Source organism: Rhinolophus hipposideros, assembly GCF_964194185.1.
Source record: "Rhinolophus hipposideros genome assembly, chromosome: 4".
Classification (NCBI taxonomy): Eukaryota; Metazoa; Chordata; class Mammalia; order Chiroptera; family Rhinolophidae; genus Rhinolophus; species Rhinolophus hipposideros.
Genome location: NC_138050.1, coordinates 23,320,726 through 23,342,956, shown reverse-complemented (window position 1 = coordinate 23,342,956; position 22,231 = coordinate 23,320,726). Strand labels below are relative to the sequence as shown.

The 22,231-nt window shown below is 38.3% G+C and overlaps 1 protein-coding gene across 3 annotated transcripts in view; it reads right to left on the bottom strand.

Moving 5' to 3' along the window:
- The window catches only part of SPCS3 (signal peptidase complex subunit 3), an 86,616-nt gene extending 67,266 nt beyond the window's left edge, over positions 1 to 19,350 (bottom strand). Inside the window, exons 1-6 of one of the 3 annotated variants that reach the window (XR_013993256.1) lie at positions 19,028 to 19,350; positions 17,390 to 17,463; positions 15,393 to 15,469; positions 12,057 to 12,172; positions 9,755 to 11,127; positions 3,177 to 4,023 (exon numbers count right to left, since the gene is read on the bottom strand). Coding sequence is in view for 1 of the 3 variants with exons in the window: in XM_081047063.1 (XP_080903189.1) it covers positions 10,995 to 11,127; positions 12,057 to 12,172; positions 15,393 to 15,469; positions 17,390 to 17,463; positions 19,028 to 19,170 (543 nt within the window). In the remaining 2 variants the exon portion in view is untranslated. Of the gene's footprint in view, positions 1 to 3,176; positions 4,024 to 7,486; positions 11,128 to 12,056; positions 12,173 to 15,392; positions 15,470 to 17,389; positions 17,464 to 19,027 lie in introns of those variants that run through there. The other 2 variants (XR_013993255.1, XM_081047063.1) reach the window with 2 other exon arrangements.
- Positions 19,351 to 22,231: the final 2,881 nt, after the last annotated feature.

Sequence of the window (22,231 nt, the reverse complement as noted above, 5' to 3'; positions counted from 1 at the left end):
AGGTCAATAGCATTCCACTACAACCAGCTGGGCTAAGCCCAACACAGCACACAAGTGCTGTGGGACTGCTCTCTGGGACTCTGTCCCCACACCACCTCATCAGGGTATAAGTACCATGTCTGATCCATTAAAGATGGCTGAATAACACACACAAATGAGTAAACTAAAGCTGGTGAAATCTGAATAAAGTTTATGGATTGTACCAATGTCAATTTCCAGATTTTGATAGTAAACTATAGATCTATGAGATGATACCATGGGGGGAAACGGGAAGTTTACAGAGGACATCTGTGTGATTTTTGCAACTTCCAGTGAAGTATAATGATTTTTTAAAGGATCAATAAACACCTTTAAACAATATATTGTTTCCTTCCCACCCACCATGCTTTTCAAAACTGAAATTACTGTTAGTTCACTTACTAGAAATGTATTTCTAATTAGTAGGAATGGGCAAAGGAAAACTTGTAGAACCTGTTAAGTTTTACAGAAATATTTCATTATCAGAAAGGTTTTCAAGGAGTCTTAAGTAGACAAGACCAATGAAGATAAATAATAATGATTTAAAAATATATATACATTAAAACTCGGCAGAAAAGATACTGAGTAAATACTTGTTTAATTGAATTTCTTGATTGTGGTGGTATAATCAAATGTAAAGAGACGGTGATCCATGAACTATCAATCTCTAAAAAGTGTTAAATCCTGTGAGATAGAACTGCTTCCAGTTCCTCTTCTCTGTGGAGGGCTTTGTCTCCCCACTAGGTCTCTGACATGTTACCTTGAGCACTGCAACTTCCTGGATACTGACCCACCGCTGGCGTTGCACTAGAGGATTCTGCATCTCTTAGCTCTCCTAATACCGACAATATTTTTTCTGAGTCCTGTAGTCCCAGAGAGAAGCAATGGGTAAGAAATCTCTTACCACTGATGCTCTGAGGGAGCTACCTTTAAGGGACCACCTCCCCACACATTCCCAGAACTCGGGGCTTGCCCCCTACCTCATGAGTCCCTGCTCATCTGCCTCTAAACAACCCCATTCTTCTGCAGAAATGAACATTCTCCCTATTGCAAAAGACAGAATACAATCATCTCATCTGGTGCATTTTGTCTTCACACCAACTTCCAGCCCAAATTTTATTTCTTTTTTCCTGGCTCTTCTTATTCCAGATAGTTAAAACGAGGGTAAGTTTTTCCATACTTTTCAAGTCCGTTAATAATTTAATCTACATGATTGAGGTCAGACTGATTTCTTCTCATTTGTACTAGAAAAAACACTGGAGCGACACTAACGGTTTTTGCATGAAATGACATAACTACATAACTTATTCTACAATTATTTGCAAAAGAAAAAAAACTATGTCTTTGCTAAGAGACTTTACAGCCTGTGAACTGTTCAGCTGTTTCCTCACCTCCCCCAGATGCCCTACATTTCACAGAAATAAATAAAAACCGGCTACGTGCCAGAAATGCTAGAAGGCCCTTTTCTCACACACATTTACTTCTCACAGCAATCCTGAAAGAAAGTTACAGTCAATTCCCATGTTTCTGAGGAAATGCACAGCCTGTGTGGAACAGAGCTCTGGCACAGAAGTGGGTCTGAATATCGGTGTCACCACTAAGTACTCTCGTGACCTTGGGCAGGAAAAAAGAAATAAAATTTGGGCTGGAAGTTGGTGTGAAGATAAAATGCACCAGATGAGATGATTGTATTCTGTCTTTTGCAATAGGGAGAATGTTCATTTCTGCAGAAGAATGGGGTTGTTTAGAGGCAGATGAGCAGGGACTCATGAGGTAGGGGGCAAGCCCCGAGTTCTGGGAATGTGTGGGGAGGTGGTCCCTTAAAGTTAGCTCCCTCAGAGCATCAATGGTAAGAGATTTCTTAACCTTGGGCAAGTTGCTCACCTATTTTTATGTTTTCTTCTCCTTCAAATGGGAATGATAACACAGTATCTCCCTCATAGGGTGGTTGTGAGTTCATTTACCAAGTCACGTATGGCAAAGCACACAATGCCAGGCACACACAACTCAATCAGTATCAGACATTATATGTGTGCAAGTTACTGTTAGGAAACTCAAATTCACACAGTTAGGAAGTAACAGAACCAGAATCCCAACCCAGATATTTCTGACTTCAAAGCTGATCCTTTCTCTTACATAGCACCTCATTAAAAGAACCCTAATAAAAGAAAAGAAAAACGAATAAATTTGATTATATTTAGAACTTCGATTCATGAAAGGGCACCTAAGCCAGGGTGTAATGTATGCAATTAACAAAAGCCTTGAATTGAGAATACCTAAAGAACTCTACAATTAAGACAGACCATAGAAAAGAGGCAAGATTTAAACACACGATTTACAAAAGAAATCCAAGAGTGATAAACATCTGAAAAGTCGAACATTTTAGTAATCCAGGAAAATGTTAAATTGAAGCAAGATAAGACACCATTGGATATCCACCAACCTGGCAGAAACTAAAATCTGCAAAACCAAATGTTGGCAAAATACAAACACTTTAGGGAAGTTTGGCAGTACGTAGTGAAGATGATGGCGTGAATTCCCCAAGACATGTGATAGTCTCGGGTGTGTATGTTAGAGCAGGGGTCTTCATTTAGAAGGAACGTGAAGCTCTGTACATGGAGACAGACTGCTCCATGGAAATCAGCTCTGAGCTCTTCTAAATCCATCAGGCAACAATATGTCCCAGCTTGAGGGCCTCCTTCTCATCTTCCCAACAAGAGGAAAGGCCCACCTTGTCTGTCTTACTGGGGTGTGCAAGGTGTAAGACCTTGGACACAGGTAATTTGACAATCCCTTTAATAAAAGCACCAGCAAGTATCCCTCCATGTCTGATCCCATCTCATAAAGTTACAATTATTTAGCATTTACCAAAATTTCTAAGACATATTTCCATCAATTTTGAACAATTCATAATTATACAATTAACTTACTCCAGAATGACTTTTAAACACTTAGAGCATTGGGGTCGCAGAAAATGTTTAAAGATCAATTCTAAGTTATGTAGATATTTTTATTGCAAAGAAGTGTGGTAGAGTTATCAAAAAAAGACTTTTGAAAATAGAACTATCTGTACTATTACCCATTAGAAAAACTGGGGGGGGGGGGAGAGAAGAAATGTAAATATGATTTTAACGAGAAAAAGAAATTATAATATTTTTAACATTAAGGAATTTATTCATTAGAAAAAGAACGGTTGCGACTATCAAATCATTATATTTAGATTCATCTGATACATTGATACACTTTTAAATTAAGTTTGTACTTTCAAATGTCAATATTTACGTTAAAAATTACATCCTTTATAATATGAAAAATTTTAGATGTTTAATAATGTTAGAGATTCCTTTTTTCCATAAATCTTACATGTGCTATGCAAGCAAAAATGTTTGAACATCTCTTTCCTAGAGAAAGACAAACTGTATCCACCAGGCGACCTGTGCCAGAATATTCAGTTATGTCCATCAACAGAATAGGCAAATAAATTATGCAGAATACGGATTGCTATGGATTACTATAAAACAATGGATTGCTACACAAAAATGAAAATGAATAAACTGTATCTTCACATGAAAACCTAAATGAATCTCTGAAACTTAATGCTGAGGTGAAGCAGCAAGATACAAAAACTTCCTACGCTAAGATTCACTTATCCCCATAACCAACCAAAACTAAAGGATACTGCTTTAGGATACGTGACAAATCGTATTACTCCCAAGAATTCCCTCCCTCTCCCCTGTAAGAGGATTACGCAGTGCCCCGCGCCTCCCACTACTTCCCTATTGAATCTGTATCCCCACAATTTTGACTTGTCTCTGCCATGTGACATGCTTGAGCCAATTAAGCAGCAGACATGATTCCTGTCACGTTCAATCAGAAGTTCCAAGAGGCTCAAGAGTTTGTGCCTGCTGTACAGCTCTCCCAGGTCCCAAAAGGAACTGTTCTTTCAACTTGGATTCCGGAATGCAGAGATGTGGGAAGCATATCCCGAGCCAACCGTAAGCCCTCCTGGATGCAAGAAATACGTTTGTTTTTGTAAGCCACTGAGATGTTGCTATTGTTTACAATGGCAGCAAAATGAACAGGAGGCAGCATAGGTGGTAAAATTTCCAAGAAAAGCAAGAAAATAGCTAACACGAAAATGAAAACAGTGGAGAGGGACGAGGCTGTGACCCACAAGAGGAAGAGGAGGGAGGCTTGGGCTGCCGGGCCTGTTCTGTTGATCGTAGTGGTTACAGAGGTGGCTGCTATATAATTACTTAATAAGCTACATACAAATATTTTTGCACTTTTCTGCTTCCTTTTCCCCATTAAAAATGTAAAAAAGGGAGGACATAAACTTAAAATGATTGATCATTCTCCTTTGCCTAATTCATTTCGAATGATTCCATATTCCCATCCTTTTTCCATTATTTAAAATTAAACATTATCAAGATGAGACCAATTTTTAGTGTTTATCCTTGAAAAAATTTTTTCAATGGAATGTACTGAAATGCTCTTGGACAAAATACCTGTGTAAACTAATATAACTAAAATTTTAGTCACTTATTTTTTCATGAATTCCTTCAATAAATATATATATACTAAGTGTCCTGTATGTAGAGGTATGGGTAAAACAAAATACAGCTCACTCGTCATGAACTGACAATCTATATATGAGATATAAAAGTCTCATCTGGTAACAAGAGCTATGGAGAATAATGCTGCAAAGTCAAAGGATAAAGAATGACAGGAGCATGATTTTCAAGCCATTGGGGAAGCCCTCTGATGAGCTCATGTATGAGAAAGAATGAGAGAATATCTGAGGAAATAATGTTCCAGGAAGAGGAAATAAATGGCACATTGATCCTGCAATATGAAGTTGCTTGGCAAGTTTGAGGATGAGGGAGCTAGTCAGTGTGACTCAGCTGTGTATGTCTTACACGAGTGCTTTTAGTGAAACAAATATTGATTGCTTATGCTCCTTACATGGAAGCTATGGGGTCCCAGCAGTCTTGATGGGCCCTCAAGTGTTTAAAATTACCTGCCCTTAATAATGACTGACACCCAGGTATCTCTTCCCAGCCCAAACAGCACAGACAACTCTACATCAAAGTTGGGCAACAACAGCTTTGAGCAGCATTCACCAAGAACTTTTGCATATCTGAGCTGCATTAAGAGCAGCAACCAGGGGGAAAAAAGAAAATCAAGAGGTAAACTGGGTGTCCCTTCAGTGAAACTTAGAAAAAATTACTCTAAGTGCTGGAGGGACTACTAGGCTAGAAATTTGTCAGGTAACTCTAATGCCTGAGTAATGTCTGAGAAGCGCTTAAAAACCTAACTTAAAACCTAATATGCTCACCTTCATAAAATCCTTAATGCCTGCACACTACACAACACAGTAAAAAAAAAAAAAAAAAAAAAAAAAAGCAAAATGTTCACAAAAATTGAGTGTCGTCCACTACCGGGATACAGCATGGGGCTCGTCAGGCAAAGCTGGTGATCAGCATTAAGTAGTGACAAAGGTAACGAGCTACACAAGAAATGCTTCTCACCTGTCACAGTTGTTTGAAGAGTGACTACCCAACTGAAGTCTATTTCCCAGATGTCCCTGCATATATGCAGGGCAGTGCAATTTGTTCTCACCCTGGACTCTGACTTGGTGACATGTGACACCTCTGGGCCAAGCTAATTCAGCAGGTTGACTTCACTTTCCACCCCTCCCCTGGTCAGCCAGCATGAAGGACTGTGAGCCCTGGGGTAGTAATCCTAAGATGGGAGGCACCTGGGTCCTTCAGTCACGTAAAAAGCTGCCTGAACACCACACTGGTTCCTTGCAAGAGCAAGACATGAACTCTTACTTTTGTTGAGCTCCTGAAATTTTGATGTTATCTATTACAGCAGTTATTGTTACTTTAATTAATACACAGAGTATTTAATTGGGCTAACAAGTGCTGAGCTGACAGCCAATGGTCAGGTAGCAAACAAACTACCTGGGGACGCTCAGCAGTACGTTGTGAAGATGATGGTATGAATCCCCCGAGACATGTGCAGTCTCAGGGGTGCATGTTAAAGCAGGGCTCTAATGGCATTTGCAAACTTTTAGTAACAAGTGAACGAGACTCAGAGTGGTAGTAGTCCCTGCTTGTCTCTGCATGCACAGAGCATTACTCGTAGTGGAGTCTTAGAAGCAGCAGCAGAGGCTAAGCAACAGGACATGCCCGACTTCCCAAAATAAATCTGGGAGATGCTCACACAACTTGAAGTTCCTAACAGAATCCAATTTCAAGTTCAGGATGTCTCTGTCAGATCCCTCAGAGCATCTCATAACCCCCCTGCGCCCCACTCACAGCCATTTGCTTCTTTCCACCCTCTGTACTCACTCATTTATCAGGCAGGTCCCAGCCCTTCCAAGCCCCTGACCAGCAGAAGAGTGGGGCCAGGGGCACCAAAGAGGCAGCATCAGAAGAGAGGCTTTTTTGCCCCATTATCTACTACTAATCAGCACCTTTACTTTTCAATTCCTGGATGCCTATTGCCAACTATACTCAACAGATACACCAGTGGGATATGTATAAATTATATGTATTCCAAAAAGGAAATGCCTCTCTGTTATTCTCAAGTGCAAAGGAAAGGCCCAGCTGAGAAGCTACTTCAAGCTTTGAAGCCTAAACTGATAAAGCACTGATTGAAGTGATACATGTTCATTCTGTGGGGTAACTCATTAACCAGTAGACCTAGTGAACCCAGAATTCTTGTTGTAACATATCATTTGGAGAGAATAAAGGGACACGGGCACAAACGTCCAAGGACTAAAGTTCTGACAGGGTTAACCAGATTTGGAGAAAATAAAAACAAAGCATAATCTAGCTGACCTTTTGTATTGTCCCAGACACAACACAGTCAGGATTAAAAAAATAACTTACCCTCTAAACTCAACTGATTATGTTCTTTTGAAGGACTATTTCTGTTGTTTTGTCTGAGTTCACCGAAACTCCCATCTCTTCCAAGTAAAAATCAAAAGTAGAATTTCCGTAACTCTAAGTTCAGTGCAGGCCAGCGAGCCAGGTATGTGACAGCAGTTGAGCCAGACCAGCGGATGTGCCCAGCAAATCAACCAGACGTTACATGGAATCCAGCTGCATGATCTGACCCATTTCTTCATAAACTGCACAGGCATCTTGAGATTTTTTTAAGTCAGGTCTATGTAATGGTTTTCTAATGTTATGTTCAAGTAAAGCAATTTATACATCAATCTTCCTTCCCAACTAGTCACTATCCCTTTTGGCTCTCTTGCCAAAAGCATGGGACTGGGAGAACACTGGACACAGTGAGCAGTGCGGGCACAGCACTTGCCTGGATGGGCAGAACAATCAGGCTTGAAAGAGTCAGATCTAATGTCACCAGGAGCTCAAGAATGAAAATGGCAGCATTATGAAGAGAATGGTAACTGACCCCGTGGTTTGGTCACATTAGAAAGACAATGACTTCATTCATCATCAATATTTATTGGGCGCCAACCAGGTGTGCAAGGCACTATCTAGACGCTGGGGAAGATACAAAGAGAAATCCCACAAGACTGCCCTCAGAGAGCTTACAGTCTACTATTGGAGCGTACCGTCTCTGGAGAGAGAATTTAGATGTAATTAAGCTCCCTCCACCAACCCCACAGAAAAAAAAGAGAAAGAAAAGTAAAAGGAACAAAAGAAAAAAAACTGAAGTTTACTAGACTTGGTTTCATCCCTTTTAGTTCAGCAGCTTCACACAAAAAGCATAAATCTGGAAATCTTCAAAAATGCATAATTTTACTCATGAACAAAATTCATTTTCTTTAGAAAAATGCTATTTATTGCAATTAAGAAAATCTTCAAACATATCTTCAGTGTTTTCATGAATTTTTCTCATGAATCTGTATTTCCAAGTAAACAATTTTCCAAATTGCATCAAAACATGCAACCACTTTTTGAAACAGATCTCCTTAAACCACTGGCAGTCACATAAATATACACAGGCTCTGCTAAAAGCAAGGAAACGTTCTGAAATGGACAGATGTTTCTTTGCTACCAAAGTTCATAGCTTATGGTTCCCCCATAATTAACCCCTTTCATGTCAAATTCAAAGTATTATAAAATAATACCTCCATTAACCTATACCCCAAAGATCCGAAGCTTTAGAGCGCTAAGCTTCAGATAGAACAGTGGAAAAAAAAAGAGTTCATTATAATCTTAAAGCCCATCTCTTAATGCTATTACTAGGCTGGCCAGAGCCACCAAAGAACCATAAAATAATTCCAAGAAAGGAAATTCAAAGTAACCCGTTTTTGTCTTACAGCCCAAAGAATTTCTGAAGTTTTCTATTATTTTCCTTTAAGCATAAAGAAACCAAATGTAATCAACTGGGGGAATAAAAAACACTGATATAGCTACTTGTTTAGATAAAACTGCTAGAGTAAAGGGGGTTATGTAAGCATTACATGTCAAAATTAACTCCTCTCTTAACCATAATGACTTTAGGTAAGTGTCCTGCAATTGTTCTCTTTTCCCAGTATCACCTCTGGGCTCACACGTTTCTAATCATACTTAGGTTTTTATAACTCTGAAGCCCTGGGTCTTGGCAGAGACTTTATAAGACTTCTTTAAAATAGTGACGCTAAGGTGGATGATATGGTTAGCAAACGGAACACAACTCCTTTTTTTTTTTTTTTAAATGAAGGATCATGGAAAACTAACAAAGCTATGCACACCCAAAAATGAGTTCCCGTGATGCAGGTTTCTTATTCCCATGCTGGAGCATTCTTGTCCTGAGCAGTCTGCCTTGGTTAATGAGAAACAAAAAAACTATTCATTGTGCTAGTTGGGCCTAGTAGAATCCATGTCCTCACCAAACCCCCCAAAACTGGGCGGGCTTGTCAAATAAACTGTAATTTAAGTAAATGTCAATATTCATGTCCACCAAATCAACAGCTCCCCTCATCACAGAGGTATAATGCACTATTCAACCAGTACCAGGTCCAGTTCAGACTGCAGGACTACTGTGCATGCCTGCCTTCCTTAATGAGAGCACACCCAGTTTTTAAGCTTTCACACCTACAAATTTTAAGTTTGCAGATCTATTTGTACAAACCACATAAAGTAATTTTTGGGTATAAAACCTAACAGAAGTAAAGTCAGATCAATATGAATTACATGTTAGCCATTCAATCATCTTCCTGTCATTACTGAGGGGCTTTTCTCTTCAATCGCTCTGCTGAATACAACAAATTGTATAGACTTGTGTGGTGTCAAAGAACCACTATTTAACTAGTCCCACTCTGTCCTTTTACAGATAAAGGAACTGAGACCCTGAAAAGTTTAATGAAAAAGCTGGGAGCCAAACCCGTCTACTATTCATGACACCTCTAACCTTTTCTATGAACACGTTCCTACATACAATAACCGTTAAAACTAATGAAATTAAATGATGATGTATTTCATATGAGATAAATGTAACAAATAACTATTAGCTATTAATTTAAACTGTTCTTGGAAAACATTAGCCCTTTTGTTATGCTCATAGTGTAACTACAGTGTTTGGTATTGCTTTTGAGGGTAATTGATTCATTGTTGTTTACTTTGAGAGTGTTTATTTGCCCATCTAGGAAAAGATCATGTTAAATATTACCATATGGTCAACCTATTTAATCTCTAAATTATTTTTCCATCAGATTCTTGTACTTTTAACGTTAAGTAAAATTTATGCAGAGAACGAAGTGAGGTATTACCTCTATAAAGGTATTGGTAGCTTGGGAATTAGTCACTTCCGTGCAGGATGGAATCCTCTTCTAGGAGTGGTAGAAAGAGTGTCCAAGGTAACAAAAAATATGATGAAAATTATATGTGAATTTTGATTAGTCTGTAATCTGGGGTATAGAAGAAAAGATAAGCTTAGAGAATCAGATCTGAGTTCAGACTCCCTTCCTTGCTAGCTATGTAACTTTCAAGCAATTCAGTAAACTTCTGGGTTTCAGTTTGTTCATCAAAAAGAGCTAACATTCTTCATCTGCAAAGAGCTAACATTTGCACTACTTACCTCATTAGATTATTGAAGATAACGTACAGTAAAACACATGAGTGCTTGTAAATGGAAAAGCACACCAACAAATAGATTATTATCCCAATTACTAAAATGTGGACCTACTGAAAATTTTAAATAATTACCACTCAGTGGCACTAGGCATGCTCACTAGAACAAACAACTCAGAGGGGAAACCATGCAACATTTCAGCTATCAATGGCAATGCTAAAAAAAAAAAAAAAAAAATCACACAAATATGTAACACAAAGGAACGTTTTTAGAGAAAGCACTGAAAGACACATTTGGTTGACTTAAGAACTTTAAAATGAGTTAGAATGATTTACAGCATATAAAGAGGTATTTAGTCTTTAAGTGGAGAAAGCTGCTAGTCACCTGTAAGAAAAACAAGCATTACGGGCATTCCTAAGACAAATGGAATAAAATTCCATCACTTTTGGCTGTTGTGTAATCCAGTTTTCTCACAAATAACTACAGTAATGTTTCCAATAATCAGACACACCCTAAAAGAGATAAAAGAGAATGTCTACCTGTAAGTCACATCCACTGAGAACCTGCGTGAATGCAAGGCATACGACAAAGTTCTTTTAATTCCACTGGCACCTAAACATGTTAGATGCCCCTCATGCTCACTTCATATTCCATTAAGAATAATGGAAATATAGGGAATACTTTAAATTTAAATATTTTACAAATCGTTATTATGTAGTTTTCTTATTGTTATAATACTCCACTCTGGTGGCCTTTTTTGTTTGATTGCAAAATTAAGCTGAAGTAGCACATTAACCTTTCTCTTCAAATATGCCTTTGGATGTTAGTTTGTATACAAAAAAAAAAAAAATTAAGTTAACCAAAAACAAATGAAGACGCAAGGGAAGAGATGAGATATGATTACGTATAAAAATATGCTGTTTCAAATTCAGAATAATTTAATAACTCTTCGTTATTTCATATGTATCTGGAAATGGAACAGATACATGTCCTGATCCTGTCACAAGAGGTAGAATTCCAGCATTTGGTACAACATTCCAAGATAGGGTTAAAGTGACATTCCTGTTTCCCCTATAAAAAGATATAAAAACAGATGTCAGCAGAAACATTTGTGGTTCAATAAAAACATTTTAATTAAAGCATTGGGGTCGTCAAACACTTTATTTATAATCAGCTAATCTAATTTAGAAACAAAAGTTTTCTCAAGTCTTTTAAAACCCAAAACAAGGCTGGAAAACACCAGCATTGTATCTGCAGGCACCCCCTAATGACATACCTAAGCTCACTCACAGTTATTAGAGCTATCATCCAAAAGCTTAAATGAGTAAAACACGGTGAATATAAAAAGAGATTTGAGCTGGAAATCAGAAGACAATTATTTGAACCCTAATTCTATAATTATCTAGATGAGCAAACCTGGACAAATCAAAACTTCTCATGGTCTGAAATTTTTCATCTGTAAAACCAGAGATTTGGTTAAAATAACTCTCCCCCAAAATCCTTCCCAATGCTTACTCAGAGCAGAACATCTAAAAATGACCCAAAATATCAAGTACTCTAATTCCTTCATGTTGTATAAAACGGAAACTGAGGTTCAGAGAAGTTAAGAGAACTGAATCTAGAAACCTCAGTATCAACTAGGTCAATGCACTATTTCCTCATAAAGGTTTCCCTGGCAAGTTGCTCTTCCGTCTCAAAGGGAGCCCTTAAAAATCACAGTCCTGCTTCCATCTGGGCAAGCCCAGACTCCCTGTGTACTTAAGAGCAGAGGCTTTAAGCGTTTGGCTATTACATTTCACATAGTACAAGAACTTAACATTTATCTTAGATCCCAGTTTGTATGGCAGTATTTCCACCCCATTTCCCAGTTCAGATCGCTATATATACATTTTGCTTCTCTCTCAACTTGCCTTTTTACCCTCTAATATTTTTCTTTAAAAATATATTTTTTTTCCTCTTCACATTTCATTAAATGTAAAAAATAACAAAGAATTGCTCACTTGAGACCATTTCCATCGTCAAAGAAAAAATATTTTGTTTTCATATCTTTCAACAGCAGCTTCGGATTATCACCTCTCAGAACAATCTTGTCCCAAAGGACAACTTGGTTCAGAGCCTACATAAAATAAAAATTAATCAGATTAACTAATCAGAAATAGCAACTTTGTCACTTCAAATTAGAAGTATTGGTAAGCAAATAGTTTAATTTATATCAATGAAGCCAACTTTGAAGGGACTGCTAATATCTTCAAGCATACAAAACGTAACAAGTGGATAAATATAAGAAGGGGTCAAACCTTTCTTGGACTAAAGGCATTTCCCTAAAGGAAACCATTCATTTTGCTATGGCAACTGTTTATTCAGAGTTCTCAAAGCTTAATAGGAGGTTTAGATCCATGTGCTCTCCAGAATGAGGTCCCTGGAGAAACACAAGGGACTAGAATCCCTGGAAAGGAAGCATTCTTTTAAATCACTTTTCCCTGTAAAGTTGAGACCCTCTTAACTCAGTAAGGACCCTGTATGGAGCCAGGGACACAGTGCCAGCACACTGTTAACGAAGGTCACTGCTGCCAAATTATGTCACAATTTACATATCACCAACGTTTTTAAATAACCAAGGAATCACTAAAGAAATGAAGCCTTTAAATATTTTTTTCTTTACATTAAAATATAACATAGGCACATCATTGTTTTATTATGGCAAAATTCTACAAGCCAGACAACTCTTTTAAGCCACTATTTTGACATATCATAATTCTATTTGGAAATTTGGGGACATGAAATGGAGACAAAACACATTTGTGATCACTAATAAATCCCAAGAACTATGTTCTTATTAAGCTATCATCCATTAGATTGTGAAGTCAATTGCTCAGCATGTGGTGACTGGAGTGACTAAAAAGAAATGTGGAACAGTTATTTCTAAGAGAGTGTTCAAATCATCACCTTAAAGAATCTTTCTAACAAACAGAAACACAACAGAGCAACACAGAATCAAAGATATGCCAAAGTGAAATGACTTTTTATGTATATTTATTCATCTACCAAAGCAATAAATAGTCTGTCATTCCAAACTGTATTAACTTACTAGTCATGCTGGGGTAAACCAGAATTATGAATATAATTTAGATATATGTCAACAAGGTGACAAATATTTATTTGGATGATTTGTTGAGACTCGTAGAATAATGTATGTGTTTACAGTTGTTACTCTTATCTTCAGCACAGCTTTTTCTAACTGTTACACTTAACACTTCATTCTTGAGGGCAGGGAGCAAGACTTATTCAACCCAATATTTCCAGGGCCTAACAAAGTATCTGGCATAAAAGACATGCTCAAAATAAAGGTACTATATAATGAACTGAAGTGCTAAAAATTCCAGTGAAAAAAAGCCAATCAACAGATAAAGTTGATTACTAATCTGTCATCCCTTGAAAATGAATACTGTTCAAATAAAATACAGTTGATTAATCTCTAACTATAAATTACCTCCAGTGTATGCTGATAGCAAACATAAGGGTAACTAAGGTAAAACAACACAGAAGCACATTTTAACTCCAGTTTTCACCTTTGTATTTTAATTCACATCTCAGAATCATTCACTTTACACTTTTAGGACTTAAGGTTTCTGTTTTAGCAATAATCTAATACAAATATCCCAACTCTTTAACTGCAACAAAAGCTCTAAATCAGACTGGACTAATAAATTTCTATCACAAACTAATGGTGTTTTAACATTTTAATCTAATATAAAACTTCTAATTATAAAACTTCTAATAAACTCTAATTTATAATTAAAAAGGCTACTCAAATTGGTGATTCCCATACAACTCCAAAACAAAGCAAAATATTTCTCAATAAGATATTAATTTATATGTATGGCTTAATAAGACTATCAAAAAAGCTCATAATACATTAAAATATAAATATTTACATGGATTTTAAAATGATCTCAGAGATGATTCAAAAATAAGTTATCTTTACAGCTTTTGATTACGTATCTGAGTAACAAGAATTACAAGCACAGGTCACAAGTTTTGTTGATTCAAATGTCTTGCTGTCTATCTCTGTAATTACAGCTGTAGAGAGAGAATATTTTAGCTTAAAGTGTACCAGTTGGGCAGCAATACTATCTCCCATCTCCTGGTACACTTGAAGTTCAGCAACATCCTTTCTGATTTTATCACTGGAAGTGGTCTCCAAAGGTTTTCAATCACGAATTATTTTCATTACAAGCCCCAAAATATGTACCTTTATTCACAAATTATGTACATAATACACAATACTATTATCATTCAGTAATATAATCGATACTGAACGTAAACGGGCATTTCAAGCAGTCTTCTTGACTAATGTTGAATTTTCTCAGCCAACTTACTAGATCTGTCTAGGTTCTCTGTTTTTATAATTCTTTACTGTGGCTCAGCAGCTCAAAGGAGGACCAAACATATCAGCTCTTCCACTTTCCTGTTGTTTACATGTACTTGGACCATTAGCATTATCTTCAATCTGTTTCTTTGCAGGAATCTCCTAAAGTCATTTTTCCACCTTGTGAGGATTAATTTATTAAAACTAGACAATATAACCCACTTAATTGGGCATACACTGCAAAGCTTTGTAAAATGCTGAATGTGAATAAACGAATAAATGTGTGTGTGTGTGTGTGTGTGTGTGTGTGTAGTAGTAGTAGTAGTAGTAGTAGTAGTAGTAATAGCAGCAGCACGACCAACCTTTTGTCCTACAGAATTCCTCTTCTTCCTCCAGAGTATCTGTATGTTTTGGAAGCATGTGACCATTGACTTACGGACTGAATATTCATGTCAGTCCATATAGCAAGTATTAGTCAAGTTAACTTCTTTCCCTTTTTATTGTAAATTGAGAAATATACAAATAGACTCATGGTTTCCAGTATAGCAGGTAGGAGCTTGGAAGTTGCCACTCCATCCTAACATCAAGTAAAAAGTTAAACAAACTCAAAAAGTACAACTCTTCTTGGATCCATAACAGAATAAATAGTAGCTCTTAACTGTTTTCCTTATATACCTATGGATTACCTTGCATGGGGTAATACTCCTCGAATACTCCTTGCGGTGGAGTATGGAGTATTACCTCGAATATCCCATTCAAGAGACCACAATGTTACAGAAACAGACAGAAAAAAAAGAAAGACAGAGGCTACGAAAGGAGATAATGTTTTCTTAGTAGAGTCACCACTCCACAGGCTTGTGATTTTTACTATTCAGGTCAGATATTTTGAATACATAAAATTTCTTTTTCCACAAAGAATGTCATTTTACATATCTACTGAAATATTCCTATATATGTATATACTTACATTATTTTTTGTTGAATATTCTGCTGATAAATAAAGAAACAACTGCTTAACATTCCAATCAAATATATTCTCTAAATGTAAACAAATTAAGGAATATATAAATGACAAAGCAGTACACAACTTTAAAACACATCTTAGTCATTCTTAATTATACACAGCAATACTAAAACAAATAAAAAAAAAGGAGGTGGCCCAAAAACATTTTGAGACAGTAATTTAATAATAACATGTAAGATAAATATATTTTTAAATCTAGCTCATTCCAAAGTCAAAAAATACCTGTCAGAATTATCAGCATCCTCCCCGATCATATAAGTACTTGCAGCTGAGATACTTTGATTAACAAGAACAAAGAAATACAAAAATTTCATTTTCTGTGTAACATCAACTCACTAAATCTACGAGAGGATTTAATATTTCAAGCACATGATTCCACTGGAGTTTTAAAGTATAACCAATCACCACAATTTAATGTAATGACATGCAAACGTGAACTAGGCTCAAGTATCAAACCAAGTATAATAAATTGTACATGTTGCTATTGAACACATGCCTGTAGAGACAAAAATATCTCGATCCATGAAATACTTTGGTCGAATATGCAGCTGAACACCAATTTGATTTCATCAGTTTACCAGAGTGAAAAAAAAATCAGGATTAATTACAAGACTGGTGTCACTGAGAAATGAACTGAGTTAACATTTGGATTTTATTAAGAGTTATATGTAAACGGTTAAGTCATTTTATTGTATGTGTTTACACATACAATAGAAACACATTCAAGACATTCCACTTTTAGACGTGTATCTACTAAGAATCACCACTTTACGATTGAGAGGTCTAGGATAGCTCTTTATAAAAACAGGTACAATTTCAAGTTTTAGCTGCAACATTAAGAAAACCTGACTAAACTACAAATGAAACTGATTATACATAAATACAGTAGCTAAGGTATCAGAAATTTTCACTGTAATTCTCCAGACAAAGTTATTACTTTCACACTAGATTCAAATTAAAATTTAAAATGACATTGAGGACTTAAATGCAGGCACAAAATTTAGCATAGAACTTTTCTGATGGTGTACTCTGTTTCCTAAAAAAGTGCCTATAAAACTAATCGACTTCTAAACCCAGTAATTTATTTCTAAAAAATCAAGTTAGAAGTAATTCCATGGTAATAAAGAGACATATCAGGTAAATGCCCAAGGTATATGATTTTCTTCAAGTGTTCAGAAAGTTGCTTTACACAAGTTCAGAAAGTTCAATCTTCATAACCAATTTTAATCCTGGGGTTTTAAAAAGGCAGTGAGATGTGGCTAGAAATGGCAAGGAACAATGCTGCGAACATATTAGTCTAAGACTCTAAAAGATTAAACTAACCAAAATGATGATGATTAAACTGGCCAAAAAGTTGTCAAAGTTGGAAATTCAAGATAAAGAGAAAATATTTAAGTAATTCCCATTTTAAAGTAACTCTTAAATGTTACATTTTCTCTTACTACAAAAGTACGTATAAAAAGAACTATAATGCTAATATGGCTTACCAATATCATTTTGATAATGACCTTCCAAACCGTAACAGATGCAAATTCTTTTTAACATATGTTTCTGTCTGCTATCATAAAACATGAACATATTCTTTGGGATAGTACATGAAATATTCTATCAAGGTATGCTGAACACTGGCAATGTTCTTCCTTCTTTAATCCAAAGAATCTAATTCTTACTGAAACAGATTCAAACTATCTTGAAGTTTTTGATCTATATAATGTTTCTGCGAAGAACTTTGGAGTGTGTTCACACAATAGCTCCTGAATTTACATGGAAGCTTTCTCCAAGTGTGAATGAGGGTTATTAATTTTACTGATGAAAACACAGGTCTAGAAATTTCCAAGGTTTGGTTGACAGTCATATTCATTGTCCCCTAAATCAATAATCAACATGTGTATCATTACGAAACTATAGAAAAAGCAATAAAATATTTTCTTAAAGGATATCTGCAGTTATATCAAATGTAATGAATCCCAGATCACTTCTTTCTCTAGGTCCAGTGAAGTCTTCTACATTTTTTCTAGAAGTAAAATAAAGGTTTTACCATCCTGCAAACATAACAGCATACAAAATTCACATAACTCCCTAGATGAAGTGCAAGACAGGATCTGGTTGTATGCACCGGGGAAACAGCAATCCCACAAACAAGTGAAAATCAGAGAAACCTGTGTGTAAATAGAATAAACACTTTAATATAAAAGTAGGTCTGCAGCTATCCTCATATACGTTAAAAGAATCGCTAACAAAACCTACCAGCAGATTAAAAACTGCAATAGCTAAATATTTGGTATCAAGCCATTTGGTAGAATGGGTAGAAGCAAGTTACAGATGACTGCAAAGTGGTGTGCAACACTAAAATAGTGCCAACTGCTAGCTATTTATTGAGTGCTTACTGTGTGTCTCTGTCAGGTCCACTCTATATTTTTCACAATGTTCTCAATCCTCACAACAAGCCTACAAGTTGGGTGGTACTTCCATTTCAAACAAAAGGAAATTCAGGCTCAGAATGGTAAGAAGCTTGCTCAAAATTTACAAAAGCTAACAGCTGGTTGGTGTTTACTACGCGCCAACCCGGCTAAACCCTCCGAGTTGACAGAGGCAGTGCTCGTTTCCACTCCGGGTCTATGGTTTTTCTTTTTTTAATCTGAAACACCCTAACCTAACGTCAACAGAGCAAAAAAAAAAAAAAAAGGAGGGGAGGGTGGGGGTGGGGGTGGGCCTGAGCTATTATGACCGGCTTGTTGAGATTCTGACAAAGAATAAAACTAAGGTTGAAGAAAAGAGCAATTTGTTGGGAGGACAGAATCAAGATAGGAGAACAAGAAAAACAAAACGCTATGTATCAAAGAAAAAAGTGCCAGGGAATAAAAAGTATCAAGGCAAAAAAAAAAAAAAAAAATAGGCAACAGCGAATTGCCCGTGTTCACTTCGGAAATTCTATCTTGGGCATTTTCGCAGCTTGATTCCAGCGGTTGGCTCTTAAAAAAACAGAACCACGCCGAATCTCTCCGCGCATCCTAACGGCTCCGCCAACTTCAAAGCCGCTCCCAGTACTGCACGGACAGCCTATTGAAGGAGGAAAGACAGAACGGGGAGGGCAAGCAGGGCAAACTCGGGTTCCGAACGGCCCCACCGCGCGGCCGAGAAAACCGGCGGCACCTCCGCCAGGAGGAGGACGCGGCGCGGGGCGTCCGCGCGGCCGGGGGCTGGGACCCGGGGACCCGGGGGCCCGGCCAGGCGCGGCGGCGGCGCGGGCGTGCTGTTGTGTGGCTCCCTCATTGGCCGGGCGTGGGCCGAGGGAAGTGAGGAACAGGAAGGAAGCAGAGGCACCGACCTGGGAACACTCAAAATTAAAATTTAAGAGCAAGCCCGGGAATTCGCGGCGGAGGGGTGGCGGTGGGACGGGAAGCCCGGAAAACCCACGAGGTTCACCCGGACGTCTGCCCGGGAGCACAGAAGCTGCCCGGGACCGAAGACCCGCGCGCAGCTGCCGGGCGCGGCGGCCCGCGCTCCGCCCCCACCCCGGCCCGGCCCGGCGCGGTCCATGTGCCCTGCCCCACCGGCCGGGCCTGGGCCACACTCACAGCATGATCCGCGAGACGTGCAGCCGCACCGGGACGCTCCTGTCTTTGAAGGCAGTCGTGATGAAGCAGCCGAAGGTGAGCGCCGCCATCACGCTCAACGAGAAGGCGAACAGCGAGTTCGCCCGAGACAACACCGTGTTCATCGCGGCCGTGACCCTCGAGCCCTGTTCCACACGCAAACCGAGAGCCCCTTTCCGGCCACGGCCCCGCTCCTGGCGATCCGCGCCGCCTGCGCTGCGCGCGTTCCGGGGGGCGCGCGCCGCCGCGGCCCCGCCTCCTTTCCGGTCCTCCGACGCGGGCGAGCGCGCGCGCACCCGCCTCCCGGACACACCCACCAGGCGGCGGGAACGCGCCGAAAGGCGAAGACTGAGTCGCTCGCGGGCCCGCCCCTCCTTCCACCACCAATCAGCGACGAGCAGAGGAGGAGCGGAGTTTCGCCACGGAAGACCGGTCTCCTCTGTCCTCTCTTCCCGTCCTCAGGCTGCTTGGCTCGCTTACCCTCCTTTCTCGGTCTACGCGTTAGGTGGTCCTTCTTGGACTGCAGCTCCGTTATTGCTTGTTTCATTAATTTGAAGTTAAAACCAGCAGCAAAGCAAGGTAGTTTGGAGTGTGTTCTGACGTATCGCATTTGGAAGCAGCACTTTGCAAAACGCCGGGTCTTCCCCTTTATCAGATTGGTCAAAGTTAGAACTTAAGCTTTTGGGGAGGCTGTGGGGAGAGGCCTCCCGCGTCCCTAAAAAGCATTCCGCTTTACTTTCCACGTCCAACCTGAGTCCACTTCCTATTAATGCTTTGCCTTCCCACAGCAGGGGAGGCAAACAGCTAAAGGCAAAAAGCTAAAACAGCGTCCTAAAGCTGTTTCAGACGTTAAGGGTTGATGCTATCAGTTCTAATATTTTAACATGGTATTTCCTATAAGCAACAGGATGACCTTTTGGGTTCTTATGATCAAAGGCGACAAATGGCTATGGAATTGCTATACAACACAATGTATAAGAATTTAAAATTAGCAAGCCATCAATACATAAGGGTCCTGAGGGGCTTTAGGGTTCAGATTGTGCCAGTCCCTGACTAAATATACCATCTGCCAACACTTTTGTCCTTTCACAGCTAGAGATTTCGTAATTATAAACATGGGATTCAAAGGGTGCATAACCTGCTCAAATTAAATATTTTTTATATTTTGCATCCATAAACCAAAAGAGGTTTACACCTGCCCTAGAATATGATAGGTGCAAACCAGAAATGATGGTCTGACCCTGATGCTGGCTTATATTGTCCATTGTTGAGCTTTTTCTTCTTTGCTTTATTCATTAACATCAATTAATTTTTGTACAGTCACACAGTAGGATTATTACTGAGTGCCTACTGTGCGCCAGTTTCAGCTTTGAGAGTACAGCACTAATAAGGGAACGTCCCTGCTAAATTGGAATAGAGCCAATTAATGAAAATGGAGAGATCCTCAGTTGAGTTCAAAACCTAAACTTTTATCTCCCAGGCAGCCACAGTTTATTCAATAAAGCAATTATTTATTGAATGCCTACTGTGTTGCAAATAATACAGAGATGTATACTAATCACTTTATAACCTCGTGAATCTTATAATCTAGTAGAGTCAATAAAATAAAAACAAATCTGAAGCATAAAACATAAATACCAAGGAAGTTAGAGAGTGTTGTGGACTTCAAAGGAGCAAGAATTCACATCTGTGATGATGTGGGGTAAAGTAGTGTCTGTAAAATAGTATTTAACACAATGCCTATACAACATGTGTTAGGTATTCTTATTATAGGATGACTTAGAGAAGGGACGATTATTGTTACAGAAATAACAATACTCCAGGAAGAGTATTCCAAAAGATATAGTATGGATTCCCAGTAGTCTGGTTGAGCTAAACAATGTATGTATAAAAATTAGGCAGAAATAAGTTTGGAAAGGTAAATTAAGGGCCTACTGTAGAAAACCACGCCAAGGAGTTGGGACTTTATATCACAAGAAATTACATATTAAAAAAGTAACGTCGATCAACTGGCAGCCTTTTATAAATTATATGTAGAGAGTAAGCCACAGAATGAGAAGAGTGGGACAGAAAAATGGAAGACTGATCGTAACATTTTGGGATACAAAATGTATGTGATTCAGGAACTGCTTAGATATGGCTGGGATTCGCAAAACATGGAGGAAAGTAAATTGTGAAAGCACAAATGAAGTTAACATTATGACACAATGGTTTTGAACTAGAGTGACTGGGAGTGCCAAAAACACATATAAGTCCATGAAAGGAGCAGAGTAGGGAATTTTCTTATTCTGTTGTATTTCTCCAATTGTTGATTTGGATTTTCTAGATATGTAATCATATAATGTACATTGTAGAACATTTTGCCGTTGTCTTTCTAGTTCTTACATTTCTAATTATTTTCTTTTGTCCATTGCAGTGATCAACATTTTTAACATAATGCTAAATAATGGAGATAAATGGCATGCTTTACTTGTTCCTGAATTTAACAGGAAATTTCCTTTCATTTCTCCACCAAATATGATGCTGGCTTTGAGACGTGTGTGTGTGTGTGTGTGTGTGTGTGTGTGTGTGTCTACATGTATCTATATCTCTGTATTTCACATTGATATCAAGGAAGTATCCATTAATTCCTATTTTATTGAGAGTATTTTTAACATGAATGTCAAATTATTTTGAAGTGCATGTTCTGTATCTTTGTAGGTGATTATATGACTTTTCTCCATAGCTTTAATGCTGTAGACTGAATTAATGTGTTAAAATCCTAACTCCCAATGTGGTGGTATTAAGAGATGGAGCCTTCGGGAGGTGATCAGGCCATGGAGGGGAAGCCCTCATGAATGGGATGAGTGCCCTTTTTAAAAACCTGGGAGAACTCCCTTACTTCATGTGAGGACATAGTGAGAAACAGCCTGTCTACAAACCAGGAAGCCAGCTCACTCCAGACACTGACTCTATGAAGTCGGACAATTAAGTTTGCGAACTTGTTGCAATGATGTTGCTAACATTTTCTGATATCAGAGGGATTATTCATTATGAATAATAATAAACTTACTGAAATAATAAACTTACTGAAAAGGCTGTGTGAAAAAGTTAGACGACCTGAAATCTTTGCCAACAATTCATGGCTCTTGCATCACAACAATGCACTAACTCACAAGGCACTGTCTGTGAGGGAGTTTTTAGCCA